Source organism: Hyperolius riggenbachi, chromosome 3, assembly GCF_040937935.1.
Source record: "Hyperolius riggenbachi isolate aHypRig1 chromosome 3, aHypRig1.pri, whole genome shotgun sequence".
NCBI lineage: Eukaryota > Metazoa > Chordata > Amphibia > Anura > Hyperoliidae > Hyperolius > Hyperolius riggenbachi.
Window position 1 is genome coordinate 69,382,951 of NC_090648.1, and position 16,884 is coordinate 69,399,834.

Here is a 16,884-nt window from a genome sequence, read left to right on the forward strand (position 1 = left end):
TCTGACCGCAGGGATGAGCCCTTTCAGCCGCTGCCCTCGTGTGACATGAGCCAGTTGGCTGAAACTGACAGCGCCGTATTCTCAGCCGCACTACAAAGTGACCCAAGCCTGGAGGTGCTCAGGCAGCAAGCCGCTGAGCCCCTCGCAGACGGGGCCGCTTTCAAGGTGTACTGGGAAGGTGGGAGACTGTACAGTGAGTCTGTACAGCCCCCTACAGGTAGATCCCACGCGAATACCAAATGGCTTGTGGTCCCGAGTGCGTTCCGCACATGGTAATCCTCTGACAGGGCACTCAGGGGTCCGCAAGACACTTGCCGGTATTCGGAAACAGTTTTATTGGCCCCGGATGAACAGGGATGTAGCAAACTACTGCAGAGCATGTGCCGTCTGTCAGGAGCTGGGAAGGTCCAGGGATTCCCGCGGGGTTCCCTTAGGTCCACAGCCACTTAGCAGGGGAACCCTGCGTGGGCTGGCTGTTGACCTAACCAACCCACTGCCCGTTGTCAGCAGTCCCGGCAGACACCACGTCCGACTGCAGTGGCGCAAGCGCCCTGTCCAGAACGGTCCATGTCGGGTCAACCCTGAGGGTAGCAGACCGCGACCGGTCCAGGGGAACCGAGCCACAGGCTCCAATAGGTTTTCCCGCCGCACCGGCAACCCGAGACCCGTCAGCCAGGTTGGCCGACACGCAGCGGGCAGCCGACCCCAGAACGCCAACGGGGAACTAGATCAGATCTCGCAGGTTAGCGGCAATGACACACATCTTGCTGATGAATGTCTATCTGCCTTCTCCCCAGGGGGGGCTGTCACGGACGGTTGCGGGGCCGCAGGCGCGTCCTGTAACCGCCCGTGAAGAAAAAGCGATCGCACTCGATTCCCTGCATCGATTGCACTTCAGATCGATAGAATCTGGGTTGATTGTGTAGGGGCAGCTGCAGTCTTTTTTCAGCAGAGAGAGAGCACCAGCCTAAATGCTGGATGGCTCTTTTGATATGCTAATGAGCCTGAGCCTAATCTGCCCCGGAGAGTCCCTGGCTTCAAGCTGTGCTGATGGCCCATCCATCAGGTATAAAGTGACAAGCACCATGGCAGAAGCAATCTAGTTGGGGGAAAAACCAGACCCGCTGGCTCCCTCCCAGCAGGGGAGGTGACACCTAGCTGGCTGCCCCAAACTTCAAAGAGCCTTTGCCTGGGAATAACCTGAGTCTCATAGCATATCCATAACTTCCCAGATCTGTCATATTTCTGGGGTTCCTGAGATGGCAGCTTCGCCAAACGTGGGGGAAGTGTAGCATGAGCCCCAGTGCTGGTTCTGAGGAAGTTTCAGAACATTCTGAGGTAAGGACTGCCAGTTAGGCAGTTTGAAAGTGCCCTGATGATACCACAGGGGTCCCACCCCTCATGTCTGGTATCAGGGCGCTGGGTAAATTGAGACAGACCTGAAAATGTTAATAAATCTGCCCTGACCTGTACGGTTCTGTGAGATAGAGCCCATATATGGGTAGATATGATTTCTAGTCCCCAGGACAAGGGGAGGGCTCATCTCATCTTCTAAGGGGGTGTGTGGCTCCCCGCCCTCACTCCCTCCTACTGAATCAGGGGCATAAGAATGGCAGAGGAGCCAAACTCAGTGTCCTCCACCCTGAAAACATCTTGAACTCATCGGTGCCAGCTTGAGGATATGCTGGCATCCACCTGGTCTGAACTCTGAACTTTGATTGAAACCCAGAACTCTGTTTTTTCCCACAAAAAAGGACATCTTTCCAGGAACTAAGTATTTTTCTCCCTTCTTTTATTTTTTTTATACTGGCTATTACTGTTTTAATAATTGTTGATTTTAATAATTGTCTGTATATATTAATTATTTATATTGCGTGAATAAACGACTTTCTCCAAGTCATTCACTGTCCGCTACCCTGCTTATCAGCACACACAGAACTGATCCCGGGTCTCTGAAGATACGCTACTGTTTGTTTGTTGTTGGCTAGACAGAATATCGTGTGTTTAACCGTTTTATTCGCAGGACTAGTCAGTTAGTGGGCTCCACGGTCTAATGGTAACCGCGGTGGTGGCAGTTTACTCTGAACCAGCGGGTGAAGTTGTAATCACCCGTGTCTCACAGGCTCCCTTCTGAGTTGGCTGCGGCCAGGGCCGGATTTGTACTGTTTACCGCCCTAGGCCAGCAATCAACAGCCGCCCCCTGACAACAGCAACATACACATACAAAATGTATACATGTCTTTTTGCCAGCAAAAGCAGATTAGTTCCCTAGATTAGAATAGCCACTATGCCCCCCAGATACAAAAATTAAGTAGCCAGGGCCTCCCTAAATACAAGAAATAAGCAACCATGTGCCGTAAGATTCAAGAATTACTTGTCCACATTAGAGTTGGGCCGAACGGTTCGCCGGCGAACCTGGTTCGCGCGAACCTAGGTGGTTCGCGTGCGGGTACCGCACGCGAACTTTATTGCGGAAAAGTTCGCCCCATTGCGGTTCGCCCCATAATGCACTGAGGGTCAACTTTGACCCTCTACATCACAGTCAGCAGGCCCAGTGTAGCCAATTAGGCTACACTAGCCCCTGGAGCCCCACCCCCCCTTATATAGGCAGGCAGCGGCGGCCGTGGCCACTCGTGTGCCTGCATTAGTTAGAGTAGGGCGAGCTACTGCAGTCTCTCATAGGGAAAGATTAGTTAGCCTTAGCTTGTCCCTGGCTGCATACCTGTTCATTGATCCTGCCACTGCATACCTGTTCATTGATCCTGCCACTGCATACCTGTTCATTGATCCTGCCACTGCATACCTGTTCATTGATCCTGCCACTGCATACCTGTTCAGTGATCCTGCCACTGCATACCTGTTCATTGATCCTGCCACTGCATACCTGTTCATTGATCCTGCCACTGCATACCTGTTCATTGATCCTGCCACTGCATACCTGTTCATTGATCCTGCCACTGCATACCTGTTCATTGATCCTGCCACTGCATACCTGTTCAGTGATCCTGCCACTGCATACCTGTTCATTGATCCTGCCACTGCATACCTGTTCTGTGAACCCACCACTGCATACCTGTTCTGTTCAGTGGACCCGCCACTGTATACCTGTTTAGTGAACCCGCCACTGCATACCTGTTCTGTTCAGTGAACCCGCCACTGCATACCTGTTCTGTTCAGTGGAGTTTGGTGTGTCAGTGTGAAGCAGTACCTTAATTACACTCCCTGATTGATGTATACACATGCAAGATGTTTTAAAGCACTTTAGGCCTGTCATTTAGCATTCAATGTGATTTCTGCCCTTAAAACGCTGCTTTGCGTCAAATCCAGATTTTTCCCGGTGACTTTTGGCGTGTATCCCACTCCGCCATGCCCCCCTCCAGGTGTTAGACCCCTTGAAACATCTTTTCCATCACTTTTGTGGCCAGCATAATTTTTTTTTTTTTTCAAAGTTCGCATCCCCATTGAAGTCTATTGCGGTTCGCGAACTTTAACGCGAACCGAACCTTCCGCGAAAGTTCGCGAACCCGGTTCGCGAACCTAAAATCGGAGGTTCGGCCCAACTCTAGTCCACATACCACCAGATAAAACAATTATGTACACACACATCTATAGAGAACATAATTTAGCAGTCACATGCCTCTGGATAGATTTATCAAGTAGCCACATGCCTTTAGATAAAAATATTAAATAGTGATAAGTATCAAAATAAAATAGTCACATGCCCCCTACAAAATAAGTAATCAGGTGCCTTAAGATAAAGGATATCAGCTTTTTTTTCCCCTATGGATGTGAAAGTAAGTGCAGCAATGCAATTTGCTTTCTGACTCACAATTACAGTTTCTGTAAACAATAAGCAATAGTACCTATATGACAAATTAAAATGACTGCTGCTAAACACATATACTGTATATAGGTGTGTGCACTCAATGTACAAAAGTGCATAGTAATAAACCATACATATCAAATCACAGAAAACCTATCAGGATTTCTGTATATAATGTGCATCAAAGGTATGACAGTCTGACATAAACATCCAAATACAGTCTAGGGAGTAATATGCAGGCTAAACACAATATTTTTACACTGGAATAAAGTAAAAGTCACTAGGTTTAAAAACAGGCATATAGTTGAGAAGGATTACCGCAATTTGAATCCCTAGAAGTGTCCTCGCGCTGCCCCCACAGCTGACAGCCATCGAGATTCGTGCTCAGTAATTTATGGAGTTGAAGCTGGAAGAGATAAGCTGTTTGTGTCCCTCCTTCCGCCCGCTCGTCTGCCGGCATGATGTCGACATGACCTCTGCACCACAAAGTTTCCCTGGCTTGCTGCGCTGCCCGGGGCGCCTCTCTCATCTCACAGTGGTGCTGGCAGATAAGCTGTTTGTGTCCCTCCTTCCGCCCGCTCGTCTGCATGATGTATGACACGGAACATCTCTGTACTACAAAGTTCCCTTGGCTTTCTGCACTGCCCGGGCCGTATGCCGAAATGCAGATCCTCAGCGGCGGCTCTCTCATCACAGCAGTAAAAGAGTAGTACCCAATGACGGCGCCATATATTTAAAATACAGGAAGCAAGCAGCGGCGATGTCACTTCCTGTATATGTGCTGGGCATCAGTTACTTATCGCTGTGATGAGAGAGCCGCCGCTGAGGATCTGCATTTCGGCATACGGCCCGGGCAGTGCAGAAAGCCAAGGGAACTTTGTAGTACAGAGATGTTCCGTGTCATACATCATGCCGGCAGACGAGCGGGCGGAAGGAGGGACACAAACAGCTTATTTGCCAGCACCACTGTGATCAGAGAGAGGCGCCCCGGGCAGCGCAGCAAGCCAGGGAAACTTTGTAGTGCAGAGGAGGTCATGTCTTCATCATGTCGGCCGGGCGGGCGGGCAGGTGAGCGGGTGGGAACGAGCGGTCATACAAACAGCTGATCTGCCAGCTGCTACAGCGCCCCAGGCCTCCTGGCGCCCTAGGCCTTAGCCTTGGAGGCCTGCCCACAAATCCGGCCATGGCTGCGGCTAATTCTTAACGGTTCCTGCGCATTGACTGCGACCAGAGTTCGCACGACCTGTGCGCTGGCACCGTTTAGAAGGCTAAGTGCGGTCAGCCACTAGGGCTCCTGTGACACATATAAAAAAATATACATCCATATCTTAAAACAGGACTTGGTTTACATTATAAAAGCAAAATCTGAGGGTGTTAGAAATCTTGCAAAAGACTCTTCAAGTCTGAAACAATGTGGAAATTGATTACTAAAATAACCCATGGATAATAAATAGTCTATGCAAATATCTGTGTCTACAAGATAAAAAAACGTGAAGAATTATAAAATATTACTAAACAACCTTTTGATAAATATTGTAGATAATAATAAAAATGGAAATAATTGTATGCACGCACGCACGCACGCACGCACGCACGCACGCACGCACGCACGCACTGTGATCTGTTCAATACCATGATCACAATGATCTGTTCAATAATGGTCAATTTCAGCAAGTCAAAGTTCTTATTGTGGGTTTCATTGAAAAGCTTAGAGATGCTGTGCTTGTCACAACTTTTTTTTTTAGATGTTCTCTCTATGTTTATTTAGTCTGCTATGGAGGGGCTGTTTGGTGCATCCCACGTATTGCAGTTTGCATGGGCACTCTAAAAGATATATCACGAAAGAAGTCTTGTACGTTAAAAATTGGTGAAAAGGCCAAGTTTGATTGTTTGTGGTAGATGTGAAACCCTTTTTTCCATTTTGTATGCTTTTACAACATAGACAACATTTTCCATTATTTGCAACAGTTTCTGCATTGCTAGGCAAATTTAGTGATGATGATTTTTCAACCGACGATTAAATTCGGTGCCCCCCATTATGCCACCGTCAGATATTTGACCATTCTTGCCCACGTCAAGCATCAAAAATTCATAGCGGGCATTCACTAAAGCCATCATCACCACACTGAAGAACAACTTATAATTATAGTACAACGATTCGCTGTTGGCAGGTGCATTGATGCGCACGTTTTCCATCCAATGCGCCGCTGCAGTTAGGAAAATTCCACATCGTGTTAATTCGCCACCGACTGCCACTCTGCTGGGCTTTCAGGGAACTGCAAAGACATAAAAAATGAACTGTAATCTTGGGATAGATAGTTAATAAATTTAATAATCAACTGGAAAAGCTGGCCAAAAAAAAAAATTCAAGAAATTATTTGGAAAAATTATTTCTTTCATTAATTGGTAGACTTTTAAAGGCAAAAAATATAACATACATAATAACAGAGTAACAAAAATGAAAAAGGTTAGAAAAACATGCCCATACTGTTATTGAAGATGGAACAATGGCTGCCGTCTGAAATGTACATGAGGTCTATAAACAGAAAGTGATGACCAGTCACAGCATTTATTTTTATAATCTTTTGTGTGGTTCAAGCATACATTGTTGTCAACAATCAACGGCTTTAACCAATGGCGTAGTTAAAAAGCTGTGGGCCCCAAGCATACATAACAATTGATATGGTGCACCAAAACCAATCAAGGACAACAGTGCCGGAAGTGCAAGAAGAGGATGGGAAACTGTGTATTAATGATCATTTCTATTCAAAGCATCTATTGAAGTGATTATTATCAGCACAGGACCAATAAAAAGCTAATACTGCGGCCGAGGAAGGGCCTCATGGGGCCCCTCTAATCCAAGGGCCCCAATGGATTAGACATTCATTTTGAAGCTGTCTTTCTCCTCTTTCCAACGACACATAAACGACATACCATTTTGAAGCTGTCTTTCTCCTCTTTCCAACGACACATAAACCGCCACCCTACACCTTTTAGTTTTTTAAATTTTTGCGATCAAAATCGCGGCAGCCGCGATTTTGATCGCAAAAATAGCAAAAACGAAAAGGCGGAGGGTGGGGGTTTATATATCGTTGGAAAGAGGAGAAAGACAGCTTCAAAATGGTATGCATCTCTCCATACTTTCTGTACTGCTCGGAGTCCCTTTAAACTTCAAATCAGCGTATGAATGTCCAGTGTGGCAAGGAAGCGAAATGTTACCGATAATCGTTGTTCTGCTGTTATTGCCGCTTTCATAAACGCATCCTGCTTCGCAACTCATTGAAACTTGCATCTGTCATCCGCAAGTAATTTCTAAAGTCTTCAGGATTATTTTCGATCAGCTCTCGATACCATGCGATGATGCACAACCATGGCCCCTCGTACATCTTATCTCTTAGATACCTAGTACCTCAGAGGAATATTAGAATTAAAAATAGTAGCCACACTAGGTGAGGCCTGAAAAAGTAAGCAATTAACCGTTTAAACACTTGAAAAGGAGACACACTAGGTAAGACCAGAAAACTTGGGCAATTACCTGCCAAATTACTATTTGAATGTCAGCCTCTGTATGAGACAGAAGTCAGAAATAAGTGGCATGCTCCATTATATATGTATATATATATATATATATATATATATATATATATATATATGTATATATATATATATATATATATATACAGGATCTTCTCAAAAAATTAGCATATTGTGATAAAGTTCAGTATTTTCTGTAATGTACTGATAAACATTAGACTTTCATATATTTTAGATTCAAATACACACAATTGAAGTAGTTCCAAGCCTTTTATTGTTTTAATATTGATGATTTTGGCATACGGCTCATGAAAACCCAGAATTCCTATCTCAAAAAATTAGCATATTTTATCCAAACAATAAAAGAAAAGTGTTTTTAAAACAAAAAAAGTCAACCTTCAAATAATTATGTTCAGTTATGCACTCAATACTTGGTCGGGAATCCTTTTGCAGAAATGACTGCTTCAATGCAGCGTGGCATGGAGGCAATCAGCCTGTGGCACTGCTCAGGTGTTATGGAGGCCCAGAATGCTTCGATAGCGGCCTTAAGCTCATCCAGAGTGTTGGGTCTTGCGTCTCTCAACTTTCTCTTCACAATATCCCACAGATTCTCTATGGGGTTCAGGTCAGGAGAGTTGGCAGGCCAATTGAGCACAGTAATACCATGGTCAGTAAACCATTTACCAGTGGTTTTGTCACTGTGAGCAGGTGCCAGGTCGTGCTGAAAAATGAAATCTTCATCTCCATAAATCTTTTCAGCAGATGGAAGCATGAACCCACTTTTGAACCAGAAACAGCGGCAGAAGTGCCTGACCTGGGCTACAGAGAAGCAGCACTGGACTTTTGCTCAGTGGTCCAAAGTACTTTTTTCGGATGAAAGCAACTTTTACATGTCATTCGGAAATCAAGGTGCCAGAGTCTGGAGGAAGACTGGGGAGAGGGAAATGCCAAAATGCCTGAAGTCCAGTGTCAAGTACCCACAGTCAGTGATGGTCTGGGGTGCCATGTCAGCTGCTGGTGTTGGTCCACTGTGTTTTATCAAGGGCAGGGTCAATGCAGCTAGCTATCAGGAGATTTTAGAGCACTTCATGCTTCCATCTGCTGAAAAGCTTTGTGGAGATGAATATTTCATTTTTCAGCACGACCTGGCACCTGCTCACATTGCCAAAACCACTGGTAAATTGTTTACTGACCATGGTATTACTTTGCTCAATTGGCCTCCCAACTCTCCTGACCTGAACCCCATTGAGAATCTGTGGGATATTGTGAAGAGAAAGTTAAGAGACGCAAGACCCAACACTCTGGATGAGCTTAAGGCGCTATCGAAGCATTCTGGGCCTCCATAACACCTGAGCAGTGCCACAGGCTGATTGCCTCCATGCTACGCCGCATTGAAGCAGTCATTTCTGCAAAAGGATTCCCGACCAAGTATTGAGTGCATAACTGAACATAATTATTTGCAGGTTGACCTTTTTTTGTTTTAAAAACACTTTTCTTTTATTGTTTGGATAAAATATGCAAATTTTTTGAGATAGGAATTTTGGGTTTTCATGAGCTGTATGCCCAAATCATCAATATTAAAACAATAAAAGGCTTGGACTACTTCAGTTGTGTGTATTTGAATCTACAATATATAAAAGTCTAATGTTTATCAGTACATTACAGAAAATAATGAACTTTATCACAATATGCTAATTTTTTTAGAAGATCCTGTATATATATATATATATATTGTTTATGTTTGGGGGAGGTGTTAAAGCCATTTTTAGTAGGTTTAACTACCTATCGACCGCCTAACGCCAATTGGCGTCAAGTCCTTTGGCAAGGTTTTGCATGTGACCGAGCGCGCGCATCTCCGCTTGAATGACGGAGCAGAGCCGCTAGGAGACTGTAAGATGGCGAAACTTCTGTCTATTTACACTGTACAGTGCTGTGATCTAAGGCAGCACTGTACTGGGGACAGCAGTGTGACACGGCTGTCCCCTCTGGAGGCACAAAGGTGATCGGTTGTCATAGGCTGATGCCTATGACAGCTGATCGCTATGATTGGCTGTTGAGGGGAGGGAGGGGCGGGTATAAAATAAATACATTACAAAAATAGTAATATTTATAAAAAAAATATTTGTAAGAACATAAACAAACATTGGGCTAGCGTTCAGAGCCCACCAACAGTTGGTGGGCAGAAAAGGGGGGAATCACTTGTGTGCTGAGTTGTATGGCCCCGCTGCGAGGCCTTAAAGCTGCAGTGGCCTAATTGCAAAAAACAGCCTGATCGTTAGGGAGGTGTAAGCCCACTGTCCTCAAGTGGTTAAACAACATACAGGTCCATGGTACATTTTGATAGCTCTGGCCACAGGTCAAGTTTGCACACCCAGAAGTTCAGAGGTTCCTCGCTCCTCAGAGTGTCCACATTTAACCCAAGGTAGTCTGATACCTGTTGGTTGAGGCATTCCCTGAGGGTGGATCCAGAAGCACCCTGATGAGACGTTGTACAGAAGAAGAACCTCATATCAGCCATTATTACCACATCACCATCAGCAGCCAATCGCCCTGTTCTTACAGGCGGGGTAGTGTTACTAGCACCGCTATGGCTGGAAATGACTCCTTTTGTGCTACTGTAAAAAATGAAAAAAATAATTGCACTCCACAACACCAGGGAAAATAGTAAAATAAGTCTCAGACTACTCTCTAAATAGAATGGTGGGGTGCAGGTGTTGCAAGGACCACAATCAATCCCAATCCAAAATCTCAACCATGGCCAACACCATTCATAACAATATAGCAAAGTTCTGGAAAATCCACCCCAGATGTTTGGAACAAATCCTGTGTTCTGCTATAACGTCACCCTAGGGATAATGTAAATAAATGCCTGAAACTGTTGTAAAAAAATACACCACCGTGACCGTGATCCCACCAACTCAGGATAGGGGACAGACCCACCCCCTCATGGGTTACACTCACCAGATTAATGTTTAAAGTAAAGCATTTCAATCCTCTATTCTGGGTAATGGGCAGGGATCCAAAGCTAAAACAAGTGTGAGTGTAACCCAAGGGGGCTGGTCTGTCCCCCATCCTGAGGTTGTGGGCACACTCCATTTCTGCTTGCTGTAGTCATGGTTGTGTACTTCTTCCTGTAATATTACCCCGGAAAGCAGAATACAGCATCTGTGAAAGTGTTGCATTTTGGCCATGAGTCTAGTAGCATCTCCAACATTTCCTGTTTGCACCGAGGGTCTAATAAAGTTGGCACCCAGTCCAGTTCCATGTCCTTCATGTCTTTGATATGGGGGTCCTTCCCAGTGACGTAGCTAGAGGTCATGGGGCTCTATAGCAAAACTTTCATGGAGCCCTCAGATAGAGGCACTTTTAAGCAATGCCACCAGCCCCACCCAATGGAAATGAGTTATTTTGGCAATTTACATTCTTGTGCAATCTACACTGCACATACTTCATGGGCACTTAGACAAAATCAGAGGGTAGAGGAACACAAGAAAGTTAATCATGGTTACATTAACTACCACATAGGCCCCCTATGCTCCAGGGCCCCATAGCTGATATTATGGCTGCTATGGCTATTGCTATGCCGCTGGTCCTTCCTCAGACACTTTGGCATGAACTCATGAACTGCTCCATTCTAATGAGGTTTGAGGCAGAGGACTCCTGCTCCTGTTCCTCATCCAGGGCAACATCCTTCACCACCATTTGTTCCCCCCCAACCATGGACAAGACCGGGTTCAACCAAAATTAAGAAGCTCCCCAGGAAGCCTGCTCCTCTTGCTCTCCCCACCACCACAGCCACCATCTTCATCCTCTGACTCATCTTCATACTCCCCTCTCTGCCCATATTCAGCTCATCTGATAACATTGGCCCCTCTCCAATTGGTGACAGCATAATGTCTTCCTCCTCTTCAGGCTCCAGCTCACCCACAGCCTGGTCAAGGAAACGTCACAACTCACATGGCATGCTCCAGAAAAAAGATGTAAGGCATGATGTCACTGATGGTGCTTTCAAAATGACTAGCCAGATTAGTGGTCTCCTCAAAAGAACGTATCAGTGTGGGTATCATCTGGGTACCCATTGCATCAGATAAAGGTAACCCATCTGCCCACAGACTATCCTTCTAGCCAGTGCACACTGGTACTCATTAACTGCATGCTGCTGAATCCAACATAAGCAGGGTTGAATTCCATGTGGCTGTCACAAATAAGGCATCTCACAGGCTTTTTATACTGCCACTGAATCTCAGCAAGGCGAGCCATGACCATGTAAGATTGTCAGAAATGTCCAGCCCCTTTCCTGGCCTGCTTCAGGATGTTCTGGAATCCAGGGTACTTGAACACAAAACGTTGCATCAAATTCAATGTATGCGTGTAATCGATAGCGGAGATGCCGCCGCAACAGTGAGCGGCATGGCGGCTGTCTTCACGTCTCAGCCGGCGGCCTCCGCCACGCTATTACATGGTGGAGTTTTGCCTGGTCCTTCAGTTGCACATAGACTGAGGTCTACGTGCGCGCGCACCAGGCGACAGGCCCTTTATGCGAATAGAAGGGGAGTCAGCTGATCGGCCGGTCAGCTGACTCCAGCAAAGCTCCTGATTGGCTGAGTGACTGGGGCGGTGCTATGGGGCGCTCTCAGTATATATAGGACATGCCTGTCAGTAGCTCCTCGTCTGCTGCTGCAAATGCTACGTGTTAGCACTCAGACCTTAGTCAGATCCCAAAGTGTGCTAGAACCAGCAGGAGCTGGGGATCCACACTTAGTCAGATTCTGTTGATAGCTAAAGTACTAATTGAATTGTAGTATTTGTTATGACCTTCTGCTAAGCCCTGACTACTCTTCTGCCTACTGGTTTTGTGCTTCTGCCTATCTGATCCTGTTGCCGACTCAGCCTGAATACTACTCTGATTTAGCCTTCTGTCTTTGTACCGTATCTGTCCGTCTGTTGCCGAATCTGCTTGTCTAACTCTTCTGCCCATACCAGTGAGTCTAGTCTCTGGTGAGGGATTCTCTGTACAGTTTTATCACCTGCTCCGCAGGTGATCAATAGCTACAGTACAGTCTGAATCACCTGCTCCTCAGGTGACCAGTAGCTGCAGTACAATCTGGATCACCTGCTCCTCAGGTGACCAATGGTTGTAGTACAGTCTGAATCACCTGCTTCTCGGGTGACCACCGACTACAGTCTGAATCGCCCGCTCCTTGGATAATCATTGTATGTTGTATTACTGTTGCACCAAACACCTATCCTTACATCCGTTTGTCCTGTGTCTTGCTATACTAGCATTATTGGTGATTCTGCAGATCACTACATAATCAGGTATAGCATCTGTATTATTGGTGATACTGCAGATCACCAATAATCAGAAAATCTGTTCTTGCTGACACCAATTGTTACAATGTGCCATTTTTTTTTAAAACATGCCAAGTTTATTGAGACAAAAGAAAAAGCAATATGACATAAAGTGACAAAAAATCATGTTAACTAGAGCAAGCACCCAAAGAGATGACATTCAGTTGTCAGGCGTTTTATGATACGATCATATAAACTATAACCAGAAGTAATGAAAGGAATTTAAGGCTCCTTTAAACAGGAGGAGTCTTAAAATCAAAAGCTAAGACCTCCTATGAAAGGGGAGGAGTCTTACTATGTCATATGCTCAACCCAAAGTTCTTTAGCAAGTATTCTCAATACATTGGTACGAAGAGCGAAAAGTCAGGACAACTATTTATTTTAAAATAATTAATTAATTAAATACACAATAAAGTTGTCAGCAAAATTGTGCATCAAATTATAGGAATCATACAAAAACCACCAGATATTTCTGGTGTAAGATGACTACACAACTTCAGAGCAAAGTTGACCACAGATGTTAACCAAAAGATCGTAAATCACAGTAGGCTGTGAAACCACAAGATGGCATACATTTACTTTGCTTCAAACTTGATTATAATGCACCATCTATCTTTAAGACAAGGGAAAGATATGGAAGCGATCTATCTTGTCTAAAAACTCCAATATACAGAAACATGCTTAAGTTTTAATTTACTGTAAACTCTTAATTTATAAAGTAAAATCTAATTTTGAAGACAAAGTTGGAATATGAAATTGACCTGATTTGTTTAACCATTTTAGCCCATTGGACGTGACATCCAAAAGGCTGCAGCTGTGCTGTTGCACGCTGCTGCGTGCTCCCATGCCGCCCCCTTAGCCCAGAGATCATAGTTCCCATTCATTGATCTAAGTCCCCGGTAGAAAGGCCGACAGCTTCTTTGAGAAGCCGCAATCTTTCTGAAGAAAAAAAATTGTTTTCTGTCCTCCTTATAATTCCTGGAAGCGAGAGTGCTTGCTTCCAGGACTAAAAAAAAAATGACTGTGGCCAACTTGTGGCTAAATAGTAAAACTACATCTACATACATTTTTTTATGAAATAAACACACATTATTACATTTAAAATTAACCAAAAATTACCCAAATAAAATTTTTAATGAAAAAAAAATTACAATAATAATAATAATAAAAAATAGTTACTTAAGGGTCTGAACTTTTTTTTTAATATGCACGTGAAGAGGCATGTCATGTCAAAATTATCAGAAGTACACTAGATCTGATCTTCCTTATCCAGAATCCATATTGCATCAAGGATCTAGGCTTTCCATCATTGGACTATTACACACAGAACTTTATATATTCTGTTTGGACTTACCATCGCAAAGGGTACAGTAATTTGACAGTTGACGCACAACTCTGACAGACATTCTACTCAGTTATTTTCACTTTTATTTTTGATGTACCAATCTGCTCAATTGCTGTATTTAGTTTATGCATTTCATTATAAAAAGAAAAGATAAAAAAACATTTGTCTAAATGCTTGTTGTGAAGACTCTGCTTCTCTAAAGAGAACATTACCATAACTGTTGTTGCGTTAACCCTTTTTCCTACAGGATTTAGCTAGAGTTAGTTTGCGTATTTGCACGCCTATTGGGAATTGGTGGCAGCGAGCCGATCTCTATATGAGATTACAGATTGTATTGATTGTTCATATAATCAAAATTGTGCTGTGTGTGGACTCACCAACCAATCCAAAAGGTTACTTTGCCAGTTATTTTGCCTGAATTCCCTCAGGGCTGAATGGTAAACTGTGGCAAAGGGGGCAGGAATTGGAGAGTGACGTCACACAAAGCTGCCTTTATAATGTCATAGGAGAAAGGGGGAGGGGGTATATCTATTGCCAACAACAGCACAGGTACATTATATAGCAGAGTTATATGTTGGGTGTTTTGAGATTTTAATCAAATGTCATATAGATATGACAAATTTGGTTTCTGATGTGACTAGAGCCCAGTCATGTGTTGAATTCCATGTTTATCGATATACAGTATTTGATTCAGTCGATTGAGATATCAAAACTATTAATCAAATCATATATAGCGATATAGATATATAAATCATTGGGATATTTTACTAGATTTGCTGGTATTAATGGGAAATCAAAATAAAACTATGGATTAATCATATGCCATGTTACTTGCACAAGGCTGAATATATATTCATTGATAAATATAGTTCAAGTTAGGTAAAATTGATAAATAGATCTCTTATTCTCCAAGACAAATGTTTGTAATGAACTTTCAAGAGATTTTCAGAGTCCCTTCTACTCTCTCCTGTGGAATTTAAGTTCACGAAGGTCAAAAGCAGATGTCAATTATACCCCACCAAGCTGAAAGAGAATATGAAGGAGCTTGGAGAATATTAGCATATGTGTTTGAGAAACTCTAGAATTTGGTTAAATAGTTAACTGCTGATTTTTAGGTAATGTGAGATACCCCTGGGTCTAAGGTAGTAATCTGTAAGAGCATTGTGTCCATAACACCTACCATATGTCTTAAGATAGATTGTGGGGATGTGTAAATTATGAGTTCATGATTTTATAGGACAATCATTGAAATAGGAGTAGCGTTTTACAGCACAGCATCATTTAACCAGACCAGTCAGAAGATAGAATATTGGTAAATCGTAAGGCCAACCCAGTTCATATATAAAGTGCTCAGGCGGGAAAGATTGAGGCATTCATTCATTCTCTCTTCATGATCAGTTTTCACCCTTTCCACACATAATTATATAATTGTTTTTCAACAGATTTCTCAGTAGAGTCCAGATTCCAGAAAACAGGAAGACATCATGGTGAATCGCCGATATACCCTCCTTGCACTCTTTCTGCTTTTTTTCTTTGGAGTCTTGTACCACTTTCAGAATCAAAAATCATCTCTGATAAGTATTTTTTCACAAACACATTTTACTACTACCAAATTACCAAAAAAAGAAAACCAACGGCCTGTGAACAATCAGACCTATCCAGCCTTCCGCCATCCTCTGGCCCCACCTTACCCATATCCGTATGAGTTCCTCATCAACCAGCCAGATAAATGCAAAGACAGAACTCCTTTCCTGGTCATACTTATAAGTGGTAGACTCAATGAACTGGAGGCTAGAAACGCCATACGGGCAACCTGGGGCAATGAAAGTAACTATGATGTTGACGTGCTGAGGTTATTTTCGCTGGGATTTTTAGGTTCTGTCTCTGACAGAACTCAATTGATGCTGGAAGAGGAAAGTAAAGCCTTTGGAGATATAATTCAACAAGACTTCATGGACACATCCTACAATCTGACCCTAAAGTCCTTAATGGGCATAGAGTGGGTAACTAAGTTCTGCCCTAAAGCCAGCTATGCGATAAAAACTGACAATGATATGTTCCTCAACGTTGACTATCTGGTTCACAAGCTTCTTCATCCAGAGCTTCCAGTCCGTCAAAACTATATTACAGGATTAATAGTATCCGGGACAGCACCATCAAGGAACAAAGCATATAAATACTATCTCCCTACGGAAGTCTACCCCAATAACACTTTCCCAACCTACTGTGCTGGGTCTGGATATGTCTTCTCAGCTGACATGGCCCAAAAAATGTATGATATATCACAAGAGATTCGAGTCATCCCTATAGAGGATGCTTTTAATGGGATTTGTCTGCATGAGCTTCATATTCCACCCACAATACCTCCTCAGGGTATATTCAATGGTCATCACATACAATATAACCGATGTCAATTTCACAAGCTTATAACGGCACATCAATATACGAGCGATCAGTTGAGGAGTATGTGGCAAGACTTTTGGACTTTGAAATCCTCAGGCTGCACGTGAAAGACAACTACAGTATTTTATGAGCCACGCGTGCACCAATGAATATACTTTGCTAAGCTTAGTTATCTAAAGAAAGTAATCAAATTGGAATAGCCTTTTTGTATTCTGATACAAGTGAGCTGTTCTCTGGCATTAGCGGTGGGATGGATGTAGAAAGTCATAAAATTAGCTCTAGTTAATACCATCAAAAGACAGCTGTAGCGAGAAGAATATGGAGGCTGCCATATTTATTTCCTTTTAAGGCATTCCAGTTGCCTGGTAGCACGGCTTATCTATTTGGCTGCAGTAGTGTCTGAACAACACCAGAAACAAACATGCGA

General features: G+C 43.6%; 1 protein-coding gene across 1 annotated transcript; it reads left to right on the forward strand.

Moving 5' to 3' along the window:
• Positions 1-15,538: 15,538 nt before the first annotated feature.
• LOC137562157 (beta-1,3-galactosyltransferase 2-like) lies at positions 15,539-16,564 on the forward strand. The gene has a single exon (XM_068273490.1). It carries the CDS (start codon positions 15,539-15,541, stop codon positions 16,562-16,564), a length of 1,026 nt encoding a protein of 341 aa, XP_068129591.1.
• The last annotated feature ends 320 nt before the right edge of the window (positions 16,565-16,884 follow it).

Coding starts and splice junctions, on each gene's coding strand:
- LOC137562157 (XM_068273490.1), top strand. CDS start 15,539: ATGGTGAATCGCCGATATACCCTCCTTGCACTCTTTCTGCTTTTTTTC.